Here is a 24,360-nt window from a genome sequence, read left to right as displayed (position 1 = left end):
TCCTAGGGAACAGGAGCTTTGACAGCATACTGAGTTATCAGTATTCATACATGACAAGCTGAAACCCACGAACCTACAGTAATGCATTCCTTCAATAATGCATCTGCAGGGGATGTGAAAAGAATTGGAAAAGGCTGAAAAAGTCACTGCTTTTCTAAAGTGTCCAAATGAGTCTTTCTATGATACCCTAGTTTTGTGAGCTCTGTCTATAGACTTGGGTCTATTTAATTCAATTTTTTGGTTTGTCCTTATGATTTGGAAACACAATGAGAGCTTACAGTAAGAGATGGATTGGCTCAGAGAATTTATGCTTTGATTCTAGGGAAGAAAATATAATGTTCAATCCAGATAGGGTATATATTTTACATGCTTTATATGAGATAGATATAAATAGGGCTACAGAGAGAAAGAAGACACAGAAATAGGGAAGAAAGAAAGAAGGATAGAATGGAAGGGAGGGAAAAGAGAGAAGGAGAGAAAGAAAGGAGGTAACAAGGAGAGAGATTAATTCATTGAGAGTGAATTGATGAAATAAATATATCAGTAACTGCAGATAACAAGTCAGTAATAATTTCTGGATTCTGAGACTGAATACAGAAATCATGAATCAAGCTATTTCCTCAGTGAGAAAAAGAAAGCTTTTGTGTGTGTGTGTGTGTGTGTGTGTATATATATATACCAGAGGAGAAGAGATGCTTACATAGATGTATGGCTAACCAAGTGCCAATCATTGCTATTTCACAACCCCTGAGCAGCCTCCTGGGCGAGTTTTCTAAGAACTTATTTTTAAAGTATCATGGGAAAGTTAGAAATGATTTTAATAGGTGTAGTTTCCCAGTTAGTGTTTTTCAGGGCAAGAGACAATTAGGAGGAAAATATTTTGTGTTTTTGTTGAGCTTAATTAGGTTTTACCTTCTATTCTAGGTCTATAGAAAACAGTTGCATTTAGGGACTCTGGAAAAGAAAGGTTTTTAAAATATACATTTACTGAGATTTGTATATAGATTGAATTGTGCAGATGTCAAGAATATGTTGTGTAACTCCACCTCCTGCATCTTGGGAGTTAGGTCTTCACAACGGTATGAAATATGAAGTTTAATGCTTTAACTTTTCACTGAAAAATATGCACATTGAGAAAATGTTCCTTTAATTTGTCTGTGCATTTTATCTAATATTCATTAAGTATTAGAGCATTGTGATCTCCCAGCATTCTGCTAGGCCCAAGATCTAAAGCTGCAACCAAAGCATATATGATTTTGGCAAGTTGAATATTATACTTAATGGGATAAATGGAGTATAAACAAGTAAGTACACGATATAACATTTTAAGTGGAAAAAGGCACTATAAAGAAAAATAAGTAAATATTATGAGTAGGTATAAAGGAGTTATTCAATTTATTTGGAAAAAAATAGGGAAGAGCTTCCTTAAAAAAAAAGTGTTATATCACAACAGGAGAATAAGCAAGGACCAAAAATGAATATATAACTCAAATATTGTTCTGAATGTGATAATAAATTGTTCTGACTGATTATTTACACATTCATATCTATATTTTACTGCATATACAAGTTCGTTAAATGGTAGCAATGTAATGTCTAAAGGATTGGGTACAATATATACAATTTGTAGAAAATCTTATGTGTACTGAATAATCAACACTGGAAAGGCATAAAAACACCAAAAAATATACAATTTTTGGTGTCTACTGTGACGCATGCTCTGTACAATAGTCAAAACACATGCAGCCAGTCTGAGGCAAACTATTTCTCACAAGAACTTAATATGGAAAATATTACTAACTTGAGTGCTAAGTCACTTGAGTCATGTTGACTCTTTCCCACCCTATGGACTGTAGCCCTCCAGGCTCCTCTGTCCATGGGATTCTCCAGGCAAGAATACTGGAGTGGGTTGTCATTTCCTCCTCCGGGGGATCTTCCCCACCCAGAGAGCGAACTCCCATCTCTTGTCTCCTGCATTGGTAGGTGGGTTCTTTACCACTAGCACTACCTGGAAAGCCCTTTGCTAACTTAGGTCATTCAACATTTCCATTATTTTGCAGATAGTATGAGAAAGTAGCAAGATAAAATCAAAGAATTGTCTGATTACACAGCCACATGCTTTTCCTTAATTATTTTACTGAGATTTTAAACACACTAAAAGAATTTGAATAATGTGGGAAAAGAGGAAAAGTGAGATCTTAAATTTGCATGAAGATTAGCCTGATTTCTAAATACAAATTTTAAAATGTTAATTATTCAAATCAAACCCATTCAACTAACACACTTAACCCTTATTAAAAGAACTCGTAGTTGGTTTTAATGAGATATTTTCAACAATTTTCTTGAGCAGCCTGGAAGGATAAAAATCAAACATGTTTTAATAATATTTTCCCTCTCAGTGGGTACTTGTTCTTTCAATGTTGATGGAACCCTAGGATTTAAATCCATTGATTGAATATTTAGAGTTGTTTTAATTTCATTTTTTACTTTCTATTTAGGATTCCTGCTGCATAGTGCTCTATGAAGCTAAGAGTGAATGAATGAACAATCGTCATTTATGCACTCTAATTCTACTGCAGATATTTAATGATAAAACATTTTATTTCCTTTTGTTGGATATCATTTCAAAACTATAACAAACCCAATTATATTCACAATCAGCTTCCAAGGACACTAATGAGATGCCATGTAATCTCTTCAGAAGATATTTCATGCAATTTTCCAGTTCAAATCAAATGTATCGATCTTTAATCTTATTCAATGATGAATGAAATATATATATAATTTAAATATATAAATATTATATAAGTATATTTATATTTTTTCAACGGTGAACTACACAGATTTTTTTTTTTTAATCTCAGTTAAATAACTGACTGGAAAGGTCCTAAGAACGTAATAGTGAAGCTTTCAGACACAAGGTAACTTGACTTTAGGATACACACACACACACACACACACACACACACGAAAGCTTTTGTATTAATACAGTTTCCTTTTGTTTTCTGTTTCTAGAACTTCAACTTACTGGCTCACTCGCATCCAGTCTTTTCTCTACTGCAATGAGAACGGCCTTCTGGGCAGTTTTTCAGAAGAGACGCACTCCTGTACGTGTCCCAACGACCAGGTGGTCTGCACGGCCTTCCTGCCCTGCACGGTGGGCGACGCGGCCGCCTGCCTCACCTGTGCCCCAGACAACCGCACCCGCTGCGGCACCTGCAACACGGGCTACATGCTGAGCCAGGGCTTCTGCAAACCCGAGGTCGCCGAGTCCACCGACCACTACATCGGCTTCGAGACTGACCTGCAAGACCTGGAGATGAAATACCTGTTGCAGAAAACCGACAGGCGGCTGGAAGTGCACGCCATCTTCATCAGCAACGACATGCGCCTCAACAGCTGGTTCGACCCCTCCTGGCGCAAGAGGATGCTCCTCACCTTAAAGAGCAACAAGTACAAGTCGAGCCTGGTCCACATGATCCTGGGTCTCTCTTTACAGATCTGTTTGACGAAAAACAGCACCCTGGAGCCCGTGTTGGCCGTCTACATCAACCCCTTCGGAGGCAGCCACTCTGAGAGCTGGTTTATGCCTGTGAATGAAAACAGCTTCCCCGACTGGGAGCGGACTAAGCTGGACCTCCCCCTGCAGTGTTACAACTGGTCGCTGACTCTGGGGAACAAGTGGAAGACGTTTTTTGAGACCGTGCACATCTACCTGAGGAGTCGCATCAAGTCAAACGGCCCCAATGGCAACGAGAGCATCTACTACGAACCCCTGGAGTTTATTGACCCATCCCGGAACCTGGGTTATATGAAAATCAATAACATTCAAGTGTTTGGCTACAGCATGCACTTTGACCCGGAAGCCATCCGGGACCTGATTCTGCAGCTGGACTACCCCTACACTCAGGGATCCCAGGACTCAGCACTTTTGCAGCTTCTAGAGATAAGAGACCGTGTAAATAAACTCTCCCCACCTGGTCAGCGTCGTCTAGATCTCTTCTCTTGCTTGCTTCGTCATAGACTCAAGCTGTCTACTAGTGAGGTGGTGAGAATCCAATCTGCTCTGCAGGCATTTAATGCCAAATTGCCAAACACAGTGGATTATGACACAACCAAATTATGTAGTTAACCATACATGTCAAGCACAACCCAAAATCTTGAAGGAGTTTTTACAGTGCTTTTGTGGAACAGTTTATGTTTGGAAGAGTACCTTTAAATTGTCTTTTCAATATCTGTCTTATATCCGTCAATAACGTTGGATGGCAATTTACACACATGGACTTGCTGACAATGAATATATTATACTGCAGTTTTGGTTTCTGAATGAAATAAATACTGACACCAGTCTAGAAGACATTCTACTTTTTACAATAAATTTCATTTGTAATTTTATATGTTCCGTGGCAATGCTTTTGTGCATTACATCCTCTAGAGGGAACATAAAAAGATACCAATAAAATTTTGTAGCTGAACAGTTATTAAAAAGAAATGCTGTGGGATTCCTTTTTTCCATGAAATGAGTTCTATTTTGATATAGCTTGTTAGAACCTGGGGGAAATTCCCAAGATTTTTTAATTGAAACATTTGACGGTTCCTTTCAAAAGCCTTTAGGGAAAACCCAACTAGGTAGAATGCCTAGCATTAATGCATTTTTATGGTTAACAGCATAATGGCAGTGCTTTATTACCTATACTTATAAACCAGACACCATCATTATTAAAATAGACAACTTATTTCTCAACTAAATATCTAAACATTCTGGCAAACACACAGAAAGTCAGTGTGCTTATAAGTACACATGGAGAAAGTAAAGCCTTCATTTTCTCAGCAACTTGCTTTGTCATTCTCTTTCTACATTCTAATAACCAGCAATCAGCATACTCTACACACTTATTTTCATTTCAAGTATTAAAAGCCTAGTTATTCCAGTACTTTAGCAATGTCAATAAGATAACATTTCTAGAAATGATAAATTGTAATGTGCTGGCGTAAAACAAATGGTCAAATAACTAATTCAAGTGTAAATAGACATTTTTTCCTCTCAGAGAAACTAGTATCATTAAAATACATTTTGCAGTACAATTTCTTTCAATACAAACTATTTTTAGTCCAAAATATTTGCTTGAAATTCCATATTACCAATATATAATATTAGATATGTGGGGCTTCCCAGGTGGCACTAATGGTAAAGAACCTGCCTGCCAATTCAGGAGACATAAGAGATACAGGTTCAATCCCTGAGTCAGGAAGATCCCTTGGAGGAGGCCATGACAACTCACTCCAGTATTCTTGCCTGGAGAATCCCATGGACAGTGGAGCCTGGCAGGCTACAGTCCATTGGGTCTCCGAGTTGGACACGACTGAAGGCACTTATCACATACAATATTAGATATATAATTAATGTTTTTAATCTAATGAACTTAAGTTGCGTTTTTGTTTAGATATATGAATGTGTTTGTAAAGTATGGTGATGCTTTTATCACTCTGCTCTTATTTAAATATTTCATAAACATTTCTTATAATGTTAACCAATGCACTGTCCAGCCCAGGTTTCCTGTTGAGGTCATGAAGTTATTTCTCAGAGCACAAAGAAGGGAATCTATGACATGATTGAACATAGTAAGACTGATGATGAAAACATCACATCCACATTCTGGATTCTTAAGCTGTTTGTTTAGATTCCAAAGCATTTTAAGAAAAGGTAGCTCAGACATTGCATACCAATTCAGTCACCATAAGTATGGCATAGCCTTCTAACCCCTGCCTGGATAACTGATTTTCTTTCTATAATCATCTGATTTTTACCCCTTACTTTTGCTATTATCATAAATCAACTGAAAATATACACAATTATTTAACACCAGTTTTCTGATGTCATAGCAGATATACTTTTTATTTAATTCTGACAACACTAGGCTATAGATTATCATTCCCATTTTCTTGGTGGAAGAAAAACAAACAGAGGCTCAGAATGGTTTGTCAAATTCCCCAAGATCACAAACCAATAAGTTAAAAAATCAGCCTACCAACACAACTTTTCTGGAATGAATTGTCTTCTTTTCAGTGTGCCACTGAGATTTAAATGAACCATCCTATTTCTGTATTTAATCTCATTACATGGACAGGTTTATGGTGAAACAAGAATCATTTATAAAATTGAGGTCTAAATCATTATAAAACACATACCTTCACAGTACACTGGAATAGTTAAATAAACCAGAATGTATCATCCAAAATTGATCACCGACAAAATGACCAAGCTTATCGAAAATAGATAGACCATATATTTAAAAAGACATTTGCTTATAAAAGTCAGAATTGCAACTAAGGCTTTTTCCAGAAGCATTTTTGAGGCCCAGATGTCCAAAGTCACTGATCTCAGAAACCACCTGAGCAATGTATGTGGTCACCAGTGGACTCAGAACAGCAACCATTCTTGGAACCTAAGCAAAATGTCAGCAATCCTACTTTTATTGCTCAGCTCACTCTGTGCTGATGGGCTTATGATAGAGAAGCTCCTATGGCTAAAGGTAAGGATATACCTGGCTAGGGTGGCTAGGGGTTTATCCTGAGACTTGGCATGTGTTGCCACAGAAGGCTATTGAAAGATGATTAATCATCTTCATTCTGTCTTGGTAACAACCTCAGTGAATATTCAGTATCTCTGACTACATTTTTCCCTTGAAAGTGGAAAAGTAATATGAATGTCTTTCTCTGACTGTTGGGTCTAACATGAATAATATGAATACAATGTAAGTAAACCTACCAAGCAGATTCTAAAGCACTATACAGATTTAAAGGATAAGTGATCAACATCTTTTAATATTTTTGTTTCTCATATGCTACCAGTAAAGTCAAACAAGCAATAGACAATATAAAATATACTTAATTCAACATTTGTTTGTCAACATATGGGAAAAATGCTTTATGATATTGAAAAATTTTAATAAAATTAATTTTATTCAAAATCTTACTTAGACCAAAAATTGAAAAATCATATTTTAAAAGACAGCATTTGATTTCTTTTTTTTGATATTTCTAATGTAAGCTTCTAAATTAGCAGTTGCTGCTGCTGCTGCTGCTAAGTCACTTCAGTCGTGTCCAACTCTGTGTGACCCCATAGACGGCAGCTACCTGGCTCCCCTGTCCCTGGGATTCTCCAGGCAAGAATACTGGAGTGGTTTGCCATTTCCTTCTCCAATGCATGAAAGTGAAAAGTGAAAGTGAAGTAGCTCAGTCGTGTCCGACTCTTAGCGACCCCATGGACTGCAGCCCACCAGGCTCCTCCACCCATGGGATTTTCCAGGCAAGAGTACTGGAGTGGGGTGCCATTGACTTCTCTGAAATTAGCAGTTAATTGACCTTAAAAAATTCAGTGAAATTTGAAATTCTGAAAATTCAAAAATGTATTGAGAATACATTTTGCTTCCAGAAACATCTCATATTGCTCTAGATTTTTTGATGACTATCGTAAATTTGACTTGCTTTACTGTTCCTGTCCCAAGTTGACTTTTTGCAAGTTAATCAGTATTGAAATGATCACTGTCAGCTCAAAAATTTTTTCTGAAATGGCTGATGGTCTTCCCTGATTTAAATAGAGCCAGAAAATTGATTTTCCTTTCCTTCTCTTTTTTAAAAATTTTTTGATGACTCATCAGGATATAGAAATATATTGGAAGGAACCAGGTCCGTGTATTGCCCTCTAATCATGTATGTCCCCTTTTTGTAAATATGCCTCCTTCTTTCTTTATGGAGGTTATTTAAGATCTCCAGTTTGAACAGATCTAGAAAATAAATAATTTTAAACAATGTAAGAGCAAAATAAAACTCTCTCTCTCTCTCTCTCTCTCTCTCTCTCTCTATATATATATATATATATATATATTTGTTAAGTGGGAATTATAGAATATAAGAATTCACCTGAATGGAAAGTTGAAAGTTTAAAAAATCCAGTAGAAAATATAACTTTTAAATAAGAAACTTGGTTTAAGATTTTAAGAAGCTACATAGATGTCTTCCAAATCCATGTGACAATTGAAAAGAACATACCAAAAAAATCAACCTTAGAGAAACTGAAAACAACCTCATTCTGATTTGTTTCCTAGAGCATTTAACTGGAATAATAATTCTTTAGGAAAAATGTATCTTCCTGGTGCTTATAATTGAAACTTCAGAGTCACAGATGTTAAGCTTGTGATATTCTTTGTCAATAATAGTGCAATCATCTGATTTTTTTTTTAATTTTTATTTATTTATTTGGCTGTGTCAGGTCTTGCAGGATCTTTCATTGTGGCGCACGGGTTCTCCAGTTGTGGCCCGAGGAGTCCAGTAGTGGCAGAGCACAGGCTTAGTTGCCCCACAGCATGTGGCATCTAGTTCCCTAACCATACTTTGCATTGCAAAGCATATTCTTAACCACTGGACCACAAAGGAAGCCCCTCATTTGAATTTTTACAACCTGAGAGTTTACTGAGCTACTTTTCTACAGCTATCAACCTTCTACTTTCCTCTTCTCCATCTCTGTCGTCAGTTACATTTCTACCTCCAGGTTCTCCTAGAGATAGACATATATATTATAATTCAATCACAGTATAATACTCTAATATCTGGAAAATTTTCTTAGCTGAAAATTTTTACAAACATCTACATTTTTTTATATGAAAGCAACAATAACTATTTTAATGAGCCATGAATGACTAATGAATTAGAATATCCATGTCAAATTATTTGATATTGAGGACATGCAGCCAAGTTTGGTAAGTTAGTACATATAAATGAAATTCAATGAAAGCAAAAATTCCACACTTGAAATTATCTCATGTGCTGGCAATCAGAAGATTAAATGATTATTTAATGACTGAAGTACTATTTCATGCTATGATTATACCATATAACTGTCAAATAAAACCATACTACATAATACCTGATTACTTAAATATCTATGCAGTATGTACAATAAAGCACTGTTCAGAGAGCATAGTGATTTCAAGGATTTTGTGGTAACCTCGTAAACTGATCCCAGGTTTCTAACTTTGCCTCTCCCTTCAGTCACCATTAAAATGGCATCAAGAGTCCTGAAAGCGTCTTCAAAGTGCAAGAATAAATAAATAGGAAAAAATGAGCCCGTAAAAAAATTGTAGCAAAAATACAGGCTATGACACTCAAAATGCTAGCAGTAATATACTTCAAAATTAACTACATGTGTGCATGTGCTTAGTCGCTTCAGTCGTGTCTGAATCTATGCGACCTGTAGCCTGCCAGGCTCCTACGTCCATGGGATTCTCAAGGCAGGAAAATTTGAGAGGGTTGCTATGCCCTCCTCCAGGGGATCTTCCCCACCCAGGGATCAAACCCCATCTCCTGTGGCTTCTGCATTGAAGGTGGATTCTTTACAGCTGAGCCACCAGGGAAGCCTAATAAAATTAGCTATTTACTACAGAAAACTGAAATCAGCTTAATCATTTTACATAGAAGTAACTTGTGATTTTGAAATGTAAATTTTTGCTCTTTTATAATAAGTTGGCAATTTATTTAAATTTATTCATCCCAAATCATTAAAATGAGAGAAAAAATAGACTTATCTATAGGTTGATGGTACTCTACACTTACATAGGTTATGAGCTTTTCTGGTAGCTCAGGTAGTAAAGAATCCACCTGCAATGCAGGAGACCCCAGTTCAATTCCTGGTTTGGGAAGTTACCTTGGAGAAGGGATAGGTACCCACTACAGCATTCTTGGACTTCCCTAGTGGCTCAGACGGTAAAGAATTCACCTGCACTGCAGGAGACATGAGTTTGTTCCCTGGGTTGGGAAGATGTCCTGCAGTAGGCATAGCAACCCGCTCCAGTATTCTTGCCTGGAGAATCCCCATGGACAAAGGAGCCTGGCAGGATACAGTCCACGGGGTCGCAAATAATCAGACATGCCTGATCAACTAACCACAGCACAGCAGCATATAGGTTAAATGAAAAAAAAAGAAAGTGTTAGTCATTTGGCTTCCCTGGTAGCTCAACTGGTAAATAATCCACCTGCAAGGCAGGAGATCCCAGTTTGATTACTGGTTTGGGAAAAATCCCTGGAGAAGGGATAAGCTACCCACTCCAGTATTCATGGACTTCTCTGATGGCTTAGCTGGTAAAGAATCCACCTGAAGTGTGGGAGACCTGGGTTCGATCCCTGGGTTGGGAAGAATACTGGGAGAAGGGAATGGCTACCCACTCCGGTATTCACAGTTCAGGTCAGTTGTTCAGTCATGTCCAACTCTTTATGGCCCCATGGACTGCAGCATGCCAGGCTTTCCTGTCCATCAACAACTCCTGGACCTTGCTCAAACTCATGTCCACTGAGTCAGTAATGCCATCAAGTCACTGCATCATCTGTCGTCCCCTTTTTTTCCTGCCTTCAATCTTTCCCTACTTTCAATCTTTCCCAGCATCAGGGAAAGATTTGCTAAGGGGTCAGTTCCCTTTCATCAGGTGACCAAAGTATTGGAGCTTCAGCTTTAGCATCAATCTTTCCAATATTCATTGGAAATATTCAGGACTGATTTCTTTTATGATTGACTGGTTTGATCTCCTTGTTGTCCAAGGGACTCTCAAGAGTCTTCTCCAACACCACAGTTCAAAAGCATCAATTCTTCGGTGCTCAATTTCTTTATAGTCCAACTCTCACATCTATACGTGACTACTGGAAAAACCATAGCTTTGACCAGATGGACCTTTGTTGGCAAAACAATGTCTGCTTTTTAATATGCTATCTAGATTTGTCATAGCTTTTCTTCCAAGGAAGAAGTGTCTTTTAATTTCATGGCTGCAGTGACCATCTGCAGTGATTTTGGAGCCCGAGAAAATAAAGTCTCTCACTGATTTCATTGTTTCTCCTTATATTTACCATAGAGTTATGGGACTGGATGCCATGATCCTCATTTTTTGAATGTTGAGGCTTTTCATTTTTTAGAAAGAAATTTTATTTTATGCTTTGAAGTTAGTATTTAAAATAAATAACTGTTAATCAGCTAACAAAGGTCTTTGTTGGTTTTGCCAACAAAGGCAAGTATTTAAAATAAATACCTGTTAATCAGCTAACAAAGGTCTTTGTTGGTTTTGCCAACAAAGGTCTGTCTAGTCAAGGCTATGGTTTTTCCAGTGGTCATGTATGGATGTGAGAGTTGGACTCTGAAGAAGGCTGAGAGCCGAAGACTTGATGCTTTTGAACTGTGGTGTTGGAGAAGACTCTTGAGAGTCCCTTGGACTGCAAGGAGATCCAAGTAGTCCATTCTGAAGGAGATCAGCCCTGGGATTTCTTTGGAGGGAATGATGCTGAAGCTGAAACTCCAGTACTTTGGCCACCTCATGAAAAGAGTTGACTCATTGGAAAAGACTCTGATGCTGGGAGGGATTGGGGGCAGGAGGAAAAGGGGACGACAGAAGATGAGATGGCTGGATGGCATCACTGACTTGATGGTTGTGAGTCTGAGTTAACTCTGGGAGTTGGTGATGGACAGGGAGGCCTGGCATGCTGTGATTCATGGGATCGCAAAGAGTCGGACACAACTGAGCGACTGAACTGAACTGAATCAGCTAACACCACTGCCAGGTTTTTCACTCTCCTCTTTCACTTCCATCAAGAGGCTCTTTAGTTCCTCTTGGCTTTTTGCCATAAAGGTGGTATCATCTGCGCATCTGAAGTTATTGATATTTTTCCTGGCAATCTTGATTCCATCTTGTGCTTCATCTAGCCTGGCATTTTGCATGATGTACTCTACATATAATTTAAATAAGCAAGGTGACAATATACAACCTTGTCATACTCCTTTCCCAATTATGAACCAGTTCATTGTTCCATGTCTGGTTCTGTTGCTTCTTGATCTGCATACAGATTTCTCAGGAGGCAAGTAATGTGGTCTGGTCTTATCTGATCTGATCTGATCTTCCCATCTCTTTAAGAATTTTCCACGTTTTGTTGTGATCCACACAGTCAAATCCATACAGCTGATCTACACAGCTTTGGTGTAGTCAATGAAGCAGATGTTTTTCTGGAACTCTCTTATTTTTTCGATGATCCAGCAGATGTTGGCAATTTGACCTTTGATTCCTCTGTCTTTTCTAAATCCAACTGGAACAGCTGGAAGTTCTCAGTTCACATACTGTTGAAGCTTAGCTTGGAATAGCACGAACCTCTGTCAGTTTCTCAGGCACTCTATCAGATCTAATCCCTTAAATCTATTTGTCACCTCCACTGTATAATCATAAGGGATTTGATTTAGGTCATACCTGAATGGTCTAGTGGTTTTCCCCACTTTCTTCAACTTAAGTCTGGATTTTGTGATAAGGATTTCATGATCTGAGCCGCAGTCAGCTCCTGGTCTTGTTTTTGCTGACTGCATAGAATTTGTCCTCTTTGACTACAAAAAATATAATCAATCTGATTTTGATATTGACCATCTGGTGATGTTCATGTGTAACATCATCTCTTGTGTTGTTGAAAGAGGGTGTTTGCTATGACCGGTACGTTCTCTTGGCAAAACTCTGTTAGCCCTTGCCTTGCTTCATTCTGTACTCCAAGGACAAATTTGCCTGTTACTCCAGGTATCTCCTAACTTCCTACTTTTGCATTCCAGTCGCCTATGATGAAAAATACATTTATTTTGGTCCTAGAATTAATTATAGAAGGTCTTTTATGTCATCGTAGAACCTTTCAACTTCAGCTTCTTCATCATTGGTGGTTGGGGCATAGACTTGGATTACTGTGATATTCAATGGTTTACCTTGGTAATGAACAGAGATCATTCTGTCATTTTTGAGACTGCATTCAAGTATTGCATTTCAGGCTTTTGTTGAATATGAGGGCTACTGCATTTCTTCTAAAGGATTCTTGCCCACAGTTGTAGATATACTGGTCATCTGATTTAAGTTCATCCATTCCGGTACATTTTAATGTTCACTCTTGCCATCTCCTGTCTGACCACTTTACACTGTCTTCCAATTTACACTCATTCATGGACCTACATACCAGGTTCCTATGCAATATTGTTCTTTACAACATTGGACATTACTTCCATCACCAGTCATATCCACAACTCGGTGTTGATTTTGCTTTGGCTCTGTCTCTTCATTAGTTTTATTTATTTTTTTTTTCTTTTTTTTTTTGTTTTGTTTTTTGTTTTTTTTAAATTTTATTTTATTTTTAAACTTTACATAACTGTATTAGATTTGCCAAATATCAAAATGAATCCACCACAGGTTTACATGTGTTCCCCATCCTGAACCCTCCTCCCTCCTCCCTCCCCATTCCATCTTCATTAGTTTTAGAGCTATTTCTCCACTCTTCACCAGTAACATATTGGAGCTTAACCAGGTAAATATAAGAAATAATATTATTGCAAGGAAAAACAAACTAAACCTACAGTTCCTATGCAATATTGCTCTTTACAGCATTGGACCTTACTTCTATCACCAGTCCCATCCACAACTGGGTGTTGTTTTTGTTTTGGCTCCATCCCTTCATTCTTTCTGGAGTTATTTCTCCACTGATCTCCAGTAGCATATTGGGCACCTACCGACCTGAGGAGTTCCCCTTTCAGTGTCCTATCTTTTTCCCTTTTCATACAGTTCATGGGGTTCTCAAGGCAAGAATACTGAAGTGGTTTGCCATTCCCTGCTCCAGTGGACCACATTCTGTCAGACCTCTCCACCATGACCCGTCAGTCTTGCGTGGCCCCACACAGCATGGCTTAGTTTCATTGAGTTAGACAAGACTGTGATCCATGTGATCAGATTGGCTAGTTGTTGGTGATTATAGTTTCAGTCTGTCTGCCCTCTGATACCCTCTCTCAGTGCCTACCGTCTTAAAGGGTTTCACTTACCCTGGATGTGGGGTCTCTCTTCAAGGCTGCTCCAGCAAAGCGCAGCCACTGCTCCTTACCTCGAACATGGGGTAGCTCCTCTTGGCCACCTCCCTGACCTCAGGCGTGGGGTAGCTCCTCCCGGCCATCGCCCCTCTCCTTGGGTGCAGGGTAGCTCCTCTTGGCTGCTGCCCCTAACCACTGGCCCCAGGTAGCTTCTCTCGGATGTGCTTTTGCACCATGGCAGCCAGGCATGCTCTTGAATGTTAGGTCCATGAATATCAACATACTAGAAATCAGTGAACTAAGATGGATTGGAATGGGTGAATTTAACTCAGATAACCATTATATCTACTACTGTGGGCAGGAATCCCTTAGAAGAAATGGAGAAGCCATCATAGTCAGGTAAAGAATCCAAAATGCAGTACTTGGATGCAATCTCAAAAATGACAGAATAATCTCTGTTCATTTCCAAGGCCAATCATTCAGTATCACGGTAATCCAAGTCTACGCCCTGACCAGTAACGCTGAAGAAGCTGAAGTTCAACAGTTCTATGAAGACCTACAACACCTTCTAGAACTAAAACCCCAAAAAGATATCCTTTTCCTTATAGGGGACTGGAATGCAAAAGTAGGAAGTCAAGAAACACCTGGAGTAACAGGCAAATTTGGCCTTGGAATATGGAATGAAGCAGGGCAAAGGCTAATGGAGTTCTGCCAAGAGAATGCACTTGTCATAACAAACACACACTTCCAACAATACAAGAGAAGACTCTACAATGGACATCAACAGATAGTCCACAGTGAAATCAGACTGATTATATTCTCTGCAGCCAAAGATGGAGAAGCTCTATACAATCAGCAAAAACAGGACCGGGAGCTGACTGTGGCTAAAATCATGAATTCCTTATTGCCAAATTCAGACTGAAATTGAAGAAAGTAGGGAAAACCACTAGACCATTTAGGTATGGCCTAAATCAAATCCCTTATGATTATACAGTGGAAGTAAGAAAAGGATTTAAGGGACTAGATCAGATAGACAGAGTGCCTGATGAACTATGGATGGAGGTTCATGACATTGCACAGAAGACAGGAATCAAGACCATCCCCAAGGAAAAGAAATGCAAAAAAGCAAAATGCTGTCTGAAGAGGCATTACAAATACCTGTGAAAAAAGGGAAGCAAAAAGCAAAGGAGAAAAGGAAAGATATACCCATTTGAATGCAGAGTTGCAAAGAATAGCAAGGGAAAATAGGATGGCCTTCCACAGCAATCAATGCAAGGAAGTGGAGGAAAACACTAGAATGGGAAAGACTAGGGATGTCTTCAAGAAAATTAGAGATACCAAGGGAAATTTCATGCAAAGATGGGCTCAATAGAGAACAGAAATGGTAGGGACCTAACAGGAGCAGAAGATATTAAGAAGAGGTGGCAAGACTACACAGAAGAACTGTAAAAAAAAGATCTTCATGACCCAGATAATCACGATGGTGTGATCACTGACCTAGAGCCAGATATCCTGGAATGTGAAGTCAAATGGGCCTTAGGAAGCATCACTATGAACAAAGCTAGAGGAGGTGATAGAATTCCAGTTGAGCTATTCCAACTCCTGAAAGATGATGCTGTGAAAGTGCTGCACTCAATATGCCAGCAAATTTGGAATGCTCAGCAGTGGCCACAGGACTGGGAAAGGTCAGTTTTCATTCCAATCCCAAAGAAAGGCAGTGCCAAGGAATGCTCAAACTACCACACAATTGCACTCATCTCACACGCTAGTAAAGTAATGCTTAAAATTCTCCAAGCCAGGCTTCAGCAATATGTGAACTGTGGACTTCCAGATGTTCAAGCTGGTTTTAGAAAAGGCAGAGGAACCAGAGATCAAATTGCCAACATCCGCTGGATCATGGAAAAAGCAAGAGAGTTCCAGAAAAACATCTATTTATGCTTTATTGACTATGCCAAATCTTTGTGTGGATCACAGTAAACTGCAAAAAATTCTGAAAAAGATGGGCATACCAGACCACCTGACCTGCCTCTTGAGAAACCTGTATGCAGATCAGGAAGCAACAGTTAGAACTGGACATGGAACAACAGACTGGTTCCAAATAGGAAAAAGAGTATGTCAAGGCTGTATATTGTCACGCTGCTTATTTAACTTATATGCAGAGTACATAATGAGAAACACTGGGCTGGAGGAAGCACAAGCTGGAATCAAGATTGCTAGGAGAAATATCAATAACCTCAGATTTGCAGAAGACACCACCTTTATGTCAGAAATAAAGAAGAAATAAAGAGCCTCTTGATGAAAGTGAAAGAGGAGAGTGAAAAAGTTGGCTTAAAGCTCAACATTCAGAAAACTAAGATCATGGCATCCGGTCCCTTCACTTCATGGGAAATAGATGGGGAAACAGTGGAAACAGTGGCTGACTTTATATTTTGGGGCTCCAAAATCACTGCAGATGGTGACTTCAGCCATGAAATTAAAAGATGTTTACTCCTTGGAAGGAAAGTTATAACCAACCTAGATAGCATATTAAAAAGCAGAGACATTATTTTGTCAGCAAAAGTCCATCTAGTCAAGGCTATGGTTTTTCCAGTGGTCATGTATGGATGTGAGAGTTGGACTGTAAAGAGAGCTGAGCACTGAAGAATTGATGCTTTTGAACTGTGGTGTTGGAGAAGACTCTTGAGAGTCCCTTGGACTGCAAAGAGATCCAACCAGTCCATCCTAAAGGAGATCAGTCCTGGGTGTTAATTGGAAAGACTGATGTTGAAGCTGAAACTCCAATACTTTGGCCACCTGATGAGAAGAGCTGACTCATTTGAAAAGACCCAGATGCTGGGAAAGATTGAGGGCAGGAGGAGAAGGGACGACAGAGGATGAGATGGTTGGATGGCATCACTGACTCAGTGGTCATGGGTTTGGGTGGACTCTGGGAGTTGGTGATGGACAGGGAGGCCTGGCGTGCTGCGATTCATGGGGTTGCAAAGAGTCGGACATCACTGAGTGACTGAACTGAACTTAACTGAAACCTACAGTTTGGCGAAAGCATATATGCTTTCAGAAAATTAGATCAATAGTGAAAACATGTAATATTGTGTGTGTGTGACCCCATGGACTCTGTTCCACCAGACTCTTCAGACTGTGGGGTTTCCCAGACAAGAATAAAGGGTTGGATTGCCATTTCCTACTCCAGAGGCCCTTCCTCACCCAGGGATCCAACCCGCGGGTCCTGCATCTTCTAAATTGGCAGTAGCATATAGTATTTTGGCCTGGAAAATCCCATGGACTCTATAGTCCATGGAGTCTCAAAGTGTTGGACACAACTGAGAGTCTTCACTTTCACTAGTGTTTGACTCTTTGGGACCCTGTGCTTGTAGCCTATCATCCTCCTCTGTCCATGAGATTTTCCTGGCAAGAATGCTGGGTTGTCATTCCCTATTCCCTTCTGCAGGGGTTCTTCCCGATCCTTTACCATCTGAGCCACCAAGGAAGCCCATGTGCATTATATGCTTAGCATTTAAAAGATTCAGGTAAATTAACATAAAAAGCTATTATAAAATAAAAATCATAAATGTTGTAAATGCTTCTAAATAAACCACCAATTACGAGTTTGTAATGGGAATTTAAAAAAAAGCCCTCAATTTTTATAGCAAAAAATATGCTATTAAAATCTAATTTCTAATATAGTTGGATATTTCTCTCAACATAAATTGAAAAAGTCCTTAATGAAGAGACTATAATATAAAGGATAGGAGTTAATCAGATAAATATAAGAAATAAAATTATTGGAAGGAAAAATACAAAACTAAACCTACTGCTTGTGAAATGCATATATGCTTTCAGAAGATTGGATCAATATTTTAAAAAATGTAATATGTGTGTGTGTGCACACACATGTGCTCAGTAGTGTCTGATTTTTTGTGACCCCCATCCACTATCACTCACCAGACTCTTCTGTCTGTGGGATTTTCCAGGCAAGAATACTGCTGTAGACTGTCATTTCCTACTCCAGGGGCTCTTCCTCACCCGGGGATCCAATTTGAGTCTCTTGCATCTTCTACATTGACAAGTGGATTCTTTACCACTGAGCCAACTGGGAAGCCTCCAAAAGATGTAAACTCTATCTCAGTGTCATTTTTAAGTTAATTTATAATCAAACAATATATTAATGTAATATTTTATTATAAGTATGACAAAAGAATCAAAATATGTTTGGAAGAACAAGTGATTATAAACAAACAAATGAAATTTGTAAATAAAACTACTTAATGGGAACTTCCAATAACAATAATATTAAAATAAGTAGTAGAAAAATAAGATATCCAGAAGCATAGTGAGGTATTTGTGAAAATGGCATTTGTGATAAAATTCTCATTTTAAATAATAAAAGGGGTGGTTCATACAGGCTAGATCATTTGATTTTCTATTTTAAAAAGGAGATTCAATAATTAAGTTTATATCTTAAAGCAAAAGCAAATAAGAAACTAAATTCTAGTTGCTTAGGGAGTTAACACTATCAACAAAGAATAATACAATGACTAGCCAGGGAGATCTCTAGTGTTAAAAGATTATTCCCCAGGATAGAGCAGTCCAATAAAAAGATAATTTGAGCCATACATGCAAGCATATATGTAATTTAAATTTTTTCAGTAGTCATATTTTTAAAAAGTAGAAGAAAAAGAGAAGTAGAGTTTAATATTTTAGTTAAGCCAGTATACCTAAAACATTATAATTTCAAAAGTAATTAGTAAGAAACAGTGTTAATAAGTGGGTATTTTATATTGCTTTCTGGGACCAAGTCTTGGAAATCTGGTTAATATTGTACATTTACACCCCTCTCAGTTTGGGCCAGTCCCATTTCTAGAGCTTAAAAGTCCCATGTTGCCACTGTTTTAACAGTGCAGCCCCCCGGCGTGTCCCTTTCCCACTTCTTGTTTTACCCGAGCAGCTTCACTTTCAAAGTGACCTGTTCTAGATAAGACACTATCCTGCCATCTTGATTTAACTTCGTTATCTGCACTTTCAAAGGTTTTCTTTATATATTTTCAAGGTCCCTTCTCATGTTCTTCCACTGTGGGCAAACGAAACTAATAGTTTAGCAAAATTCCAGTTGTTCCCTCTCCTTCATCATCATCCTCTCCACACTTCATCCATTATTTCAAGGTTGACAGCAGCCTCTGCTTTTCAATTTTTGCTTAATATGGGAGCTCAGACAATATCTCTTGCTTCCTTACTTGCTAGCTCTGCTTAAAAGAATGGTTAAATTGTTGTTTATTTAATTTGTCAGTTTTAAGTGTTTGTTCTGGAGTTTTTCTTTTTTCCCCCTTTTAAATTGCTGTGTGTGCTGTATTGATGGAAGCCTACCATTCATTTTCTCCCACTATTCTCCTCTATAAACTTATATCTAGACACCAGAGTGAACTCTTCAATTATAAAACTTTTACCTTGAAAATGTTGTACATATCTCTGCAGAATAGGGACCTAACTAACCCTTTATCTGGCATATGATTCCTTTCTTAAGCAGGTCCTTGCCTATTTCTTTCTCTATCTCTTCAGATGCGTTTATTTCACATGGAACTATAATGTACCTATATAAATGTGTATTTGGTGCAAAAACGGCATGCTTTTTCATGCCTACAGACTTTTTCTTCTCCATTCAGCCTGTGACATTCTTTCATCCTCCACCCTGGATTGCCTTCTAAAAAATTACAACTCTAATTCTCACTCATGGATCAGATGAAAAATTGTCTCACATTTGAATTTAATTTTCATCTTACCATTAGCAAAAAGGGTCCATTACCTCTTACATCCTAATTACAAAAAGGTAAAAATGGTCAAAGTAAACAAAGTTTTGATATTTTAGTGAACTTAATTTTTTTATATATCTATCAGATTGTAGATCCCTGAAAAACAGAAACCATATACATTCATATTTTTAAGTTTTAACCTGTAATATGTGCTGTTAATAGATAAGCCTAAAATCAAAATTTCTGGTACACAGTGCATTCTATATTTGATTGGTTCAGTGAATGAATAATGTGAAAGGTGGTTCTAAATTTAAAGATTCTTTCTAAAAGTTCCTCTTTGTGATTATTTTAACCCTGTGTAGCCTTTCTGTGTGGTTGCTAGTATTTCCTGAGGGAGGAATAACTTATAATGCTGTGTGTGTGTGTGTGTGTGTGTGTGTGTGCGTGTGTGTGTGCACACGCACACATGTGCTCAGTCATGTCTGACTTTTTGTGACCACATGGACTGTAGCCCACAGGGCTCCTCTGTCCATGGAATTTCCCAGGCAAGAATACTGGAGTGGGCTGCCATTTCCTCCTCTAGGGGATCTTCCCAATCCAGGGGTCTAATTTTCTTGAGTCTCTGTGAGTCTCCTTAATTATCAGGAAAATTCTTTACCACTGTACCACCTGGGAAGCCTTATAATGATGTTTAGTTTTGTACTATTGGTGTGCTGGTAAATTTTAAAGCTGTGTGGTAAGTGCAATAAATCATATCAACTGAGAACAAAATATTTATATAATTGACATGCAATATTAGATTACTTTGAGATGTATTGTATAGCGATTTGACATTTATATATATTCTGAAATGATTACTCCCATAAGCCCGCATACAACGTTACTACAATATAATTGACCATATTTCTTATGCTACATATTTCATCCCCAATGTCTTATTTATTTTATAACTAGAAGTTTATACTTCTTAAACCCCTTTACCTATTTTACCTACCCTACCACCCTCTCTTCTGGTAACTATGCATTTTTTTTTTCTCTGTATCTATGAGTCTTTTAATTTTGTTTTGTTTGTTGGTTGGTTTTTAGATTCCACATACAAGTGAGATCATATGGTATTTGTGTTTCTCCATCTGACCTATTTCACTAAACATGATATCATCTAGAATTTAGATCTAACTATATTCTCACATATTCAAAAGCAGAGACATTACTTTGCCAACAAAGGTTCGTCTAGTCAAGGCTATGGTTTTTCCTGTGGTCATGTATGGATGTGAGAGTTGGACTGTGAAGAAAGCTGAGCACCGAGGAATTGATGCTTTTGAACTGTGGTGTTGGAGAAGACTCGAGAGTCCTTTGGACTGCAAGGAGATCCAACCAGTCCATTCTAAGGGAGATCAGTCCTGGGTGTTCTTTGGAAGGACTGATGCTAAAGCTGAAATTCCAGTACTTTGGCCACCTCATGCGAAGAGTTGACTCATTGGAAATGACCCTGATGCTGGGAGGGATTGGGGGCAAGAGGAGAAGGGGACGACAGAGGATGAGATGGCTGGATGGCATCACCGACTCAATGGACATGAGTTTGTGTGAACTCTGGGAGTTGGTGATGGATAGGGAGGCCTGGCATGCTGCAATTCATGGGGTCACAAAGAGTTGGACATGACTGAGCAACTGAACTGAACTGATATTGTCACAAAACGCAAGATATTCTTATGGAAAAAATATATCCATATATCTCACATCTTCTCTTCTTTATTCATTCATCTATCCATGAAACTTGAGGTTGCTTTCATACCTTGGCTATTGTAAATAATACTGCAATGAATATTTGGGTGCATGCATCTCTTCAAATTAATGTTTTTGTTGTCTTTGGGTAAATAACCAGAAGTGGAAATGCTAGATTTTATTGTTCTGTTCTTAACTTTTTGAAGAACCTCTGTACTGTTTACCATAGTGGCTGCACCAATTTATAATCCCACCAGCAGTGCATGAGGCTTTCCTTTTCTCCACATCCGCACCAAACTTGTTATTTGTTGTGTTTTTGATTGTAACCATTCTGGCAGGTGGGAGGTAGTATCTCATTGTGGATTTGATTTGCATTTCCTGACTATTAGTGATGCAGAGCATTTTTTCATGTGCCTGTTGACTTTCTATTATGTCTTCTTTGGAAAAATGTCTATTCAGGTCCTGTACCCATTTTTAAAAATTGAGTTGTTTAATTGTTTTTTCATTTTGAGTTCTTTATATATATATATATATATATATATATATAATATTAAATCCTTTTAGAATATAGTTGACCCTTGAATGATGCAAGGTTTAGGGTCAATGATCGTCTGTGTGGTAAAATATCTGTGTACAACTTAATAGTTGACCCTCTGCATTTCTGGTTACACATTCTCTGATTCAACCAATGCCAGATTGTGTAGTACTGTAGTGCAAATTTAGTGAAAAAGTCCACGTTAGTGGACCCATGCAGTTTAAATGCTTGTTTTTCAAGGGTCAACTATATATCATTTGCAGATATCTTCTCCCATTCAGTAGGCTGTTGCTACTTTCCTTCACTCTACAGAAGGTTTTTAGCTTAATGTAGTCCCATTTTTTTTCCCCCCTTGGCTGAGGGGGCATATCCAAAAAATATTGCTAAGACTGATGTCTAAGAGCATATTGGCTATGTTTTCCTCCAAAGTTTTATGGCTTCAGATCTTTTCCCCATTGTACTTCATATTCTTGCCTTCTTTGTCATAGATAAATATTTCATATAAGTGTAAATTCACTTCTGAGCTCTCTATTCTGCTCCATTGAGCTATGCGTCTGATTCTGTGGGAGCATCATGCTTTTTGGATTACTTTAGCTTTGTCATATCATTTAAAATCAGGGCGTCTGGTACCTCTAGCTTGTTTTTCTTTCTCAAGGTTGCTTTGATTTCTATATTCCTTGTATTAGAGTAAACGTGAAATCATCATAGCTAAAAGTCAACACTATATGAGTGATAATCATTTTTGTTCTAAATTTAAGCATCATCATTCAATCCTTTTAATAGTATTCATTGGTCATTTTGTTGGCAACATATGACTGTTTCTGCTGCTAGAGCTCACCTAAGACACACTGTATTTTAATATTTAATTTAAATTGATGACTTAAACTTCTATTTCAAATATTAACTTATATGCCCTTCTTTTAAAAAGCTCCTATACTCCCCAACACAAAAGGTAAAAAGATGGGACATGAGTAACTTTCTCAAGAAATTTACTCCCTTGAGTTTTGTACAACAGAGCTAATATATTCAAATTTTTAAATAAAAATATTTTTGGTAGAAAGCCACAATAACTGGAATAGTTGGGTTATTATTAACTATTAGTTTATGAATTTTTTAAAGTAAATGGTGGATATATACTATTTCCTGTAATGGAAAACCCTCCTCCACTTTGAGGATACTAAGGTAAAAGACGGGCCAGCTGCAACAATATTTTAAGAAACACAACATTTATGTATTTTTTAAAATAAAATTTAGCCATGCCAAACAATTTTCTCAGTTTTTAGACTCTGTAATACTTATATGATTATTATATAGAGCTTGATAAATATAAAGGTATATCTTTCTTTAAAAGAAAATTTTAAACATTAAAATTAATGAAAAAATATATTAAATCATTTAAGTACATATTATGGCTATAAAATGCATGAAATAAGTTAACATACTTAAAAGGAGTTTTACTTATTAGTTGTAAGGAAGGATTGAGTGTGGTAATATCTCAATTATACTTACAAAAACTGCTATGATCTTGATTTGAAGGAATCTACACTCTAGTGTGTTAGATTGTCTTGTTTCATTTGATCAGAAAATTCTAATAATACAATCATTTAATAAGTTTATATTTTATAGTATTTTAAATTCATTTTTATGTTCCTCATCTCTTCTAAACAACTTTACCAGATAGTCTATTATCTCCTATACTAAGTTCACAGTTTAATACATGCCTCTTCATAATAGAAATGTTTTCATCAATTTGCACTACATCTAAGTATTATTATTTTTTCAAACAGCAAAAATCTAAACCTGATGTACTAATCACAAAGACATTCAGTTTCACCAGGAAATTAAAATAAATGAGGCAAAATAATAGCAGGAAGTAGATTGTAGAGTAATGCCCCACTAAAGGAATTCAAATGTTGTTTTGTTATTTTTGTAGCTATTATTTAATATTAGTCTTTAAAAAGAGAGAATTAGGGGAAAAAACACACAACAAATTTCTTCTATCCAGTTTACTACATTACCATCTATAATACTTTTCTTAGAAAGATTCTGATACAGATTTTAATAGCATGAATTTAGTTTAAAATGATAAAATGCTTGCTTTTAACTTAAAAATTCTAACATGAATTCTAAATTCATTCTAATATGATTAATCTAACACTTATTCAAATTTTAATTGAATAATTTAAAATTAATTTAGGAGAAGGCAATGGCAACCCACTCCAGTACTCTTGTCTGGAAAATCCCATGGACGGAGGAGTCTGATAGGCAGCAGTCCATGGGGTCACGAAGAGTCGGACACCACTGAGCAACTTCACTTTCACTTTTCATTTTCATGCACCGGAGAAGGGAATGGCAACCCACTCCAGTGTTCTTGTCTGGAGAATCCCTGGGACGGGGGATCCTAGTGGTGGGCTGCTGTCTATGGGGTCGCACAGAGTTGGACACGACTAAACTGACCTAGCAGTAGCAGAGCATCAAAGCCATGATGATCATTAACTTTCCAAATT

The 24,360-nt window shown here is 37.6% G+C and overlaps 1 protein-coding gene across 5 annotated transcripts in view; it reads left to right on the top strand.

Annotated features, from left to right (window-relative positions):
- BRINP3 (BMP/retinoic acid inducible neural specific 3) overlaps window positions 1-4,395 on the top strand; it is a 482,278-nt gene extending 477,883 nt beyond the window's left edge. For all 5 annotated transcript variants that reach the window (XM_006067708.4, XM_006067709.4, XM_006067707.4 and 2 more), the window contains one exon: window positions 3,016-4,395. In XM_006067708.4, the coding sequence (XP_006067770.1) occupies window positions 3,016-4,132 (1,117 nt within the window). In that variant the 3' untranslated portion in view covers window positions 4,133-4,395. The remainder of the gene's footprint in view (window positions 1-3,015) is intronic.
- The last annotated feature ends 19,965 nt before the right edge of the window (window positions 4,396-24,360 follow it).

This window comes from Bubalus bubalis, chromosome 5, assembly GCF_019923935.1.
Source record: "Bubalus bubalis isolate 160015118507 breed Murrah chromosome 5, NDDB_SH_1, whole genome shotgun sequence".
NCBI lineage: Eukaryota > Metazoa > Chordata > Mammalia > Artiodactyla > Bovidae > Bubalus > Bubalus bubalis.
Note: the sequence above shows the minus strand (reverse complement) of the source record. Positions and strands in the feature narration are given on the sequence as shown.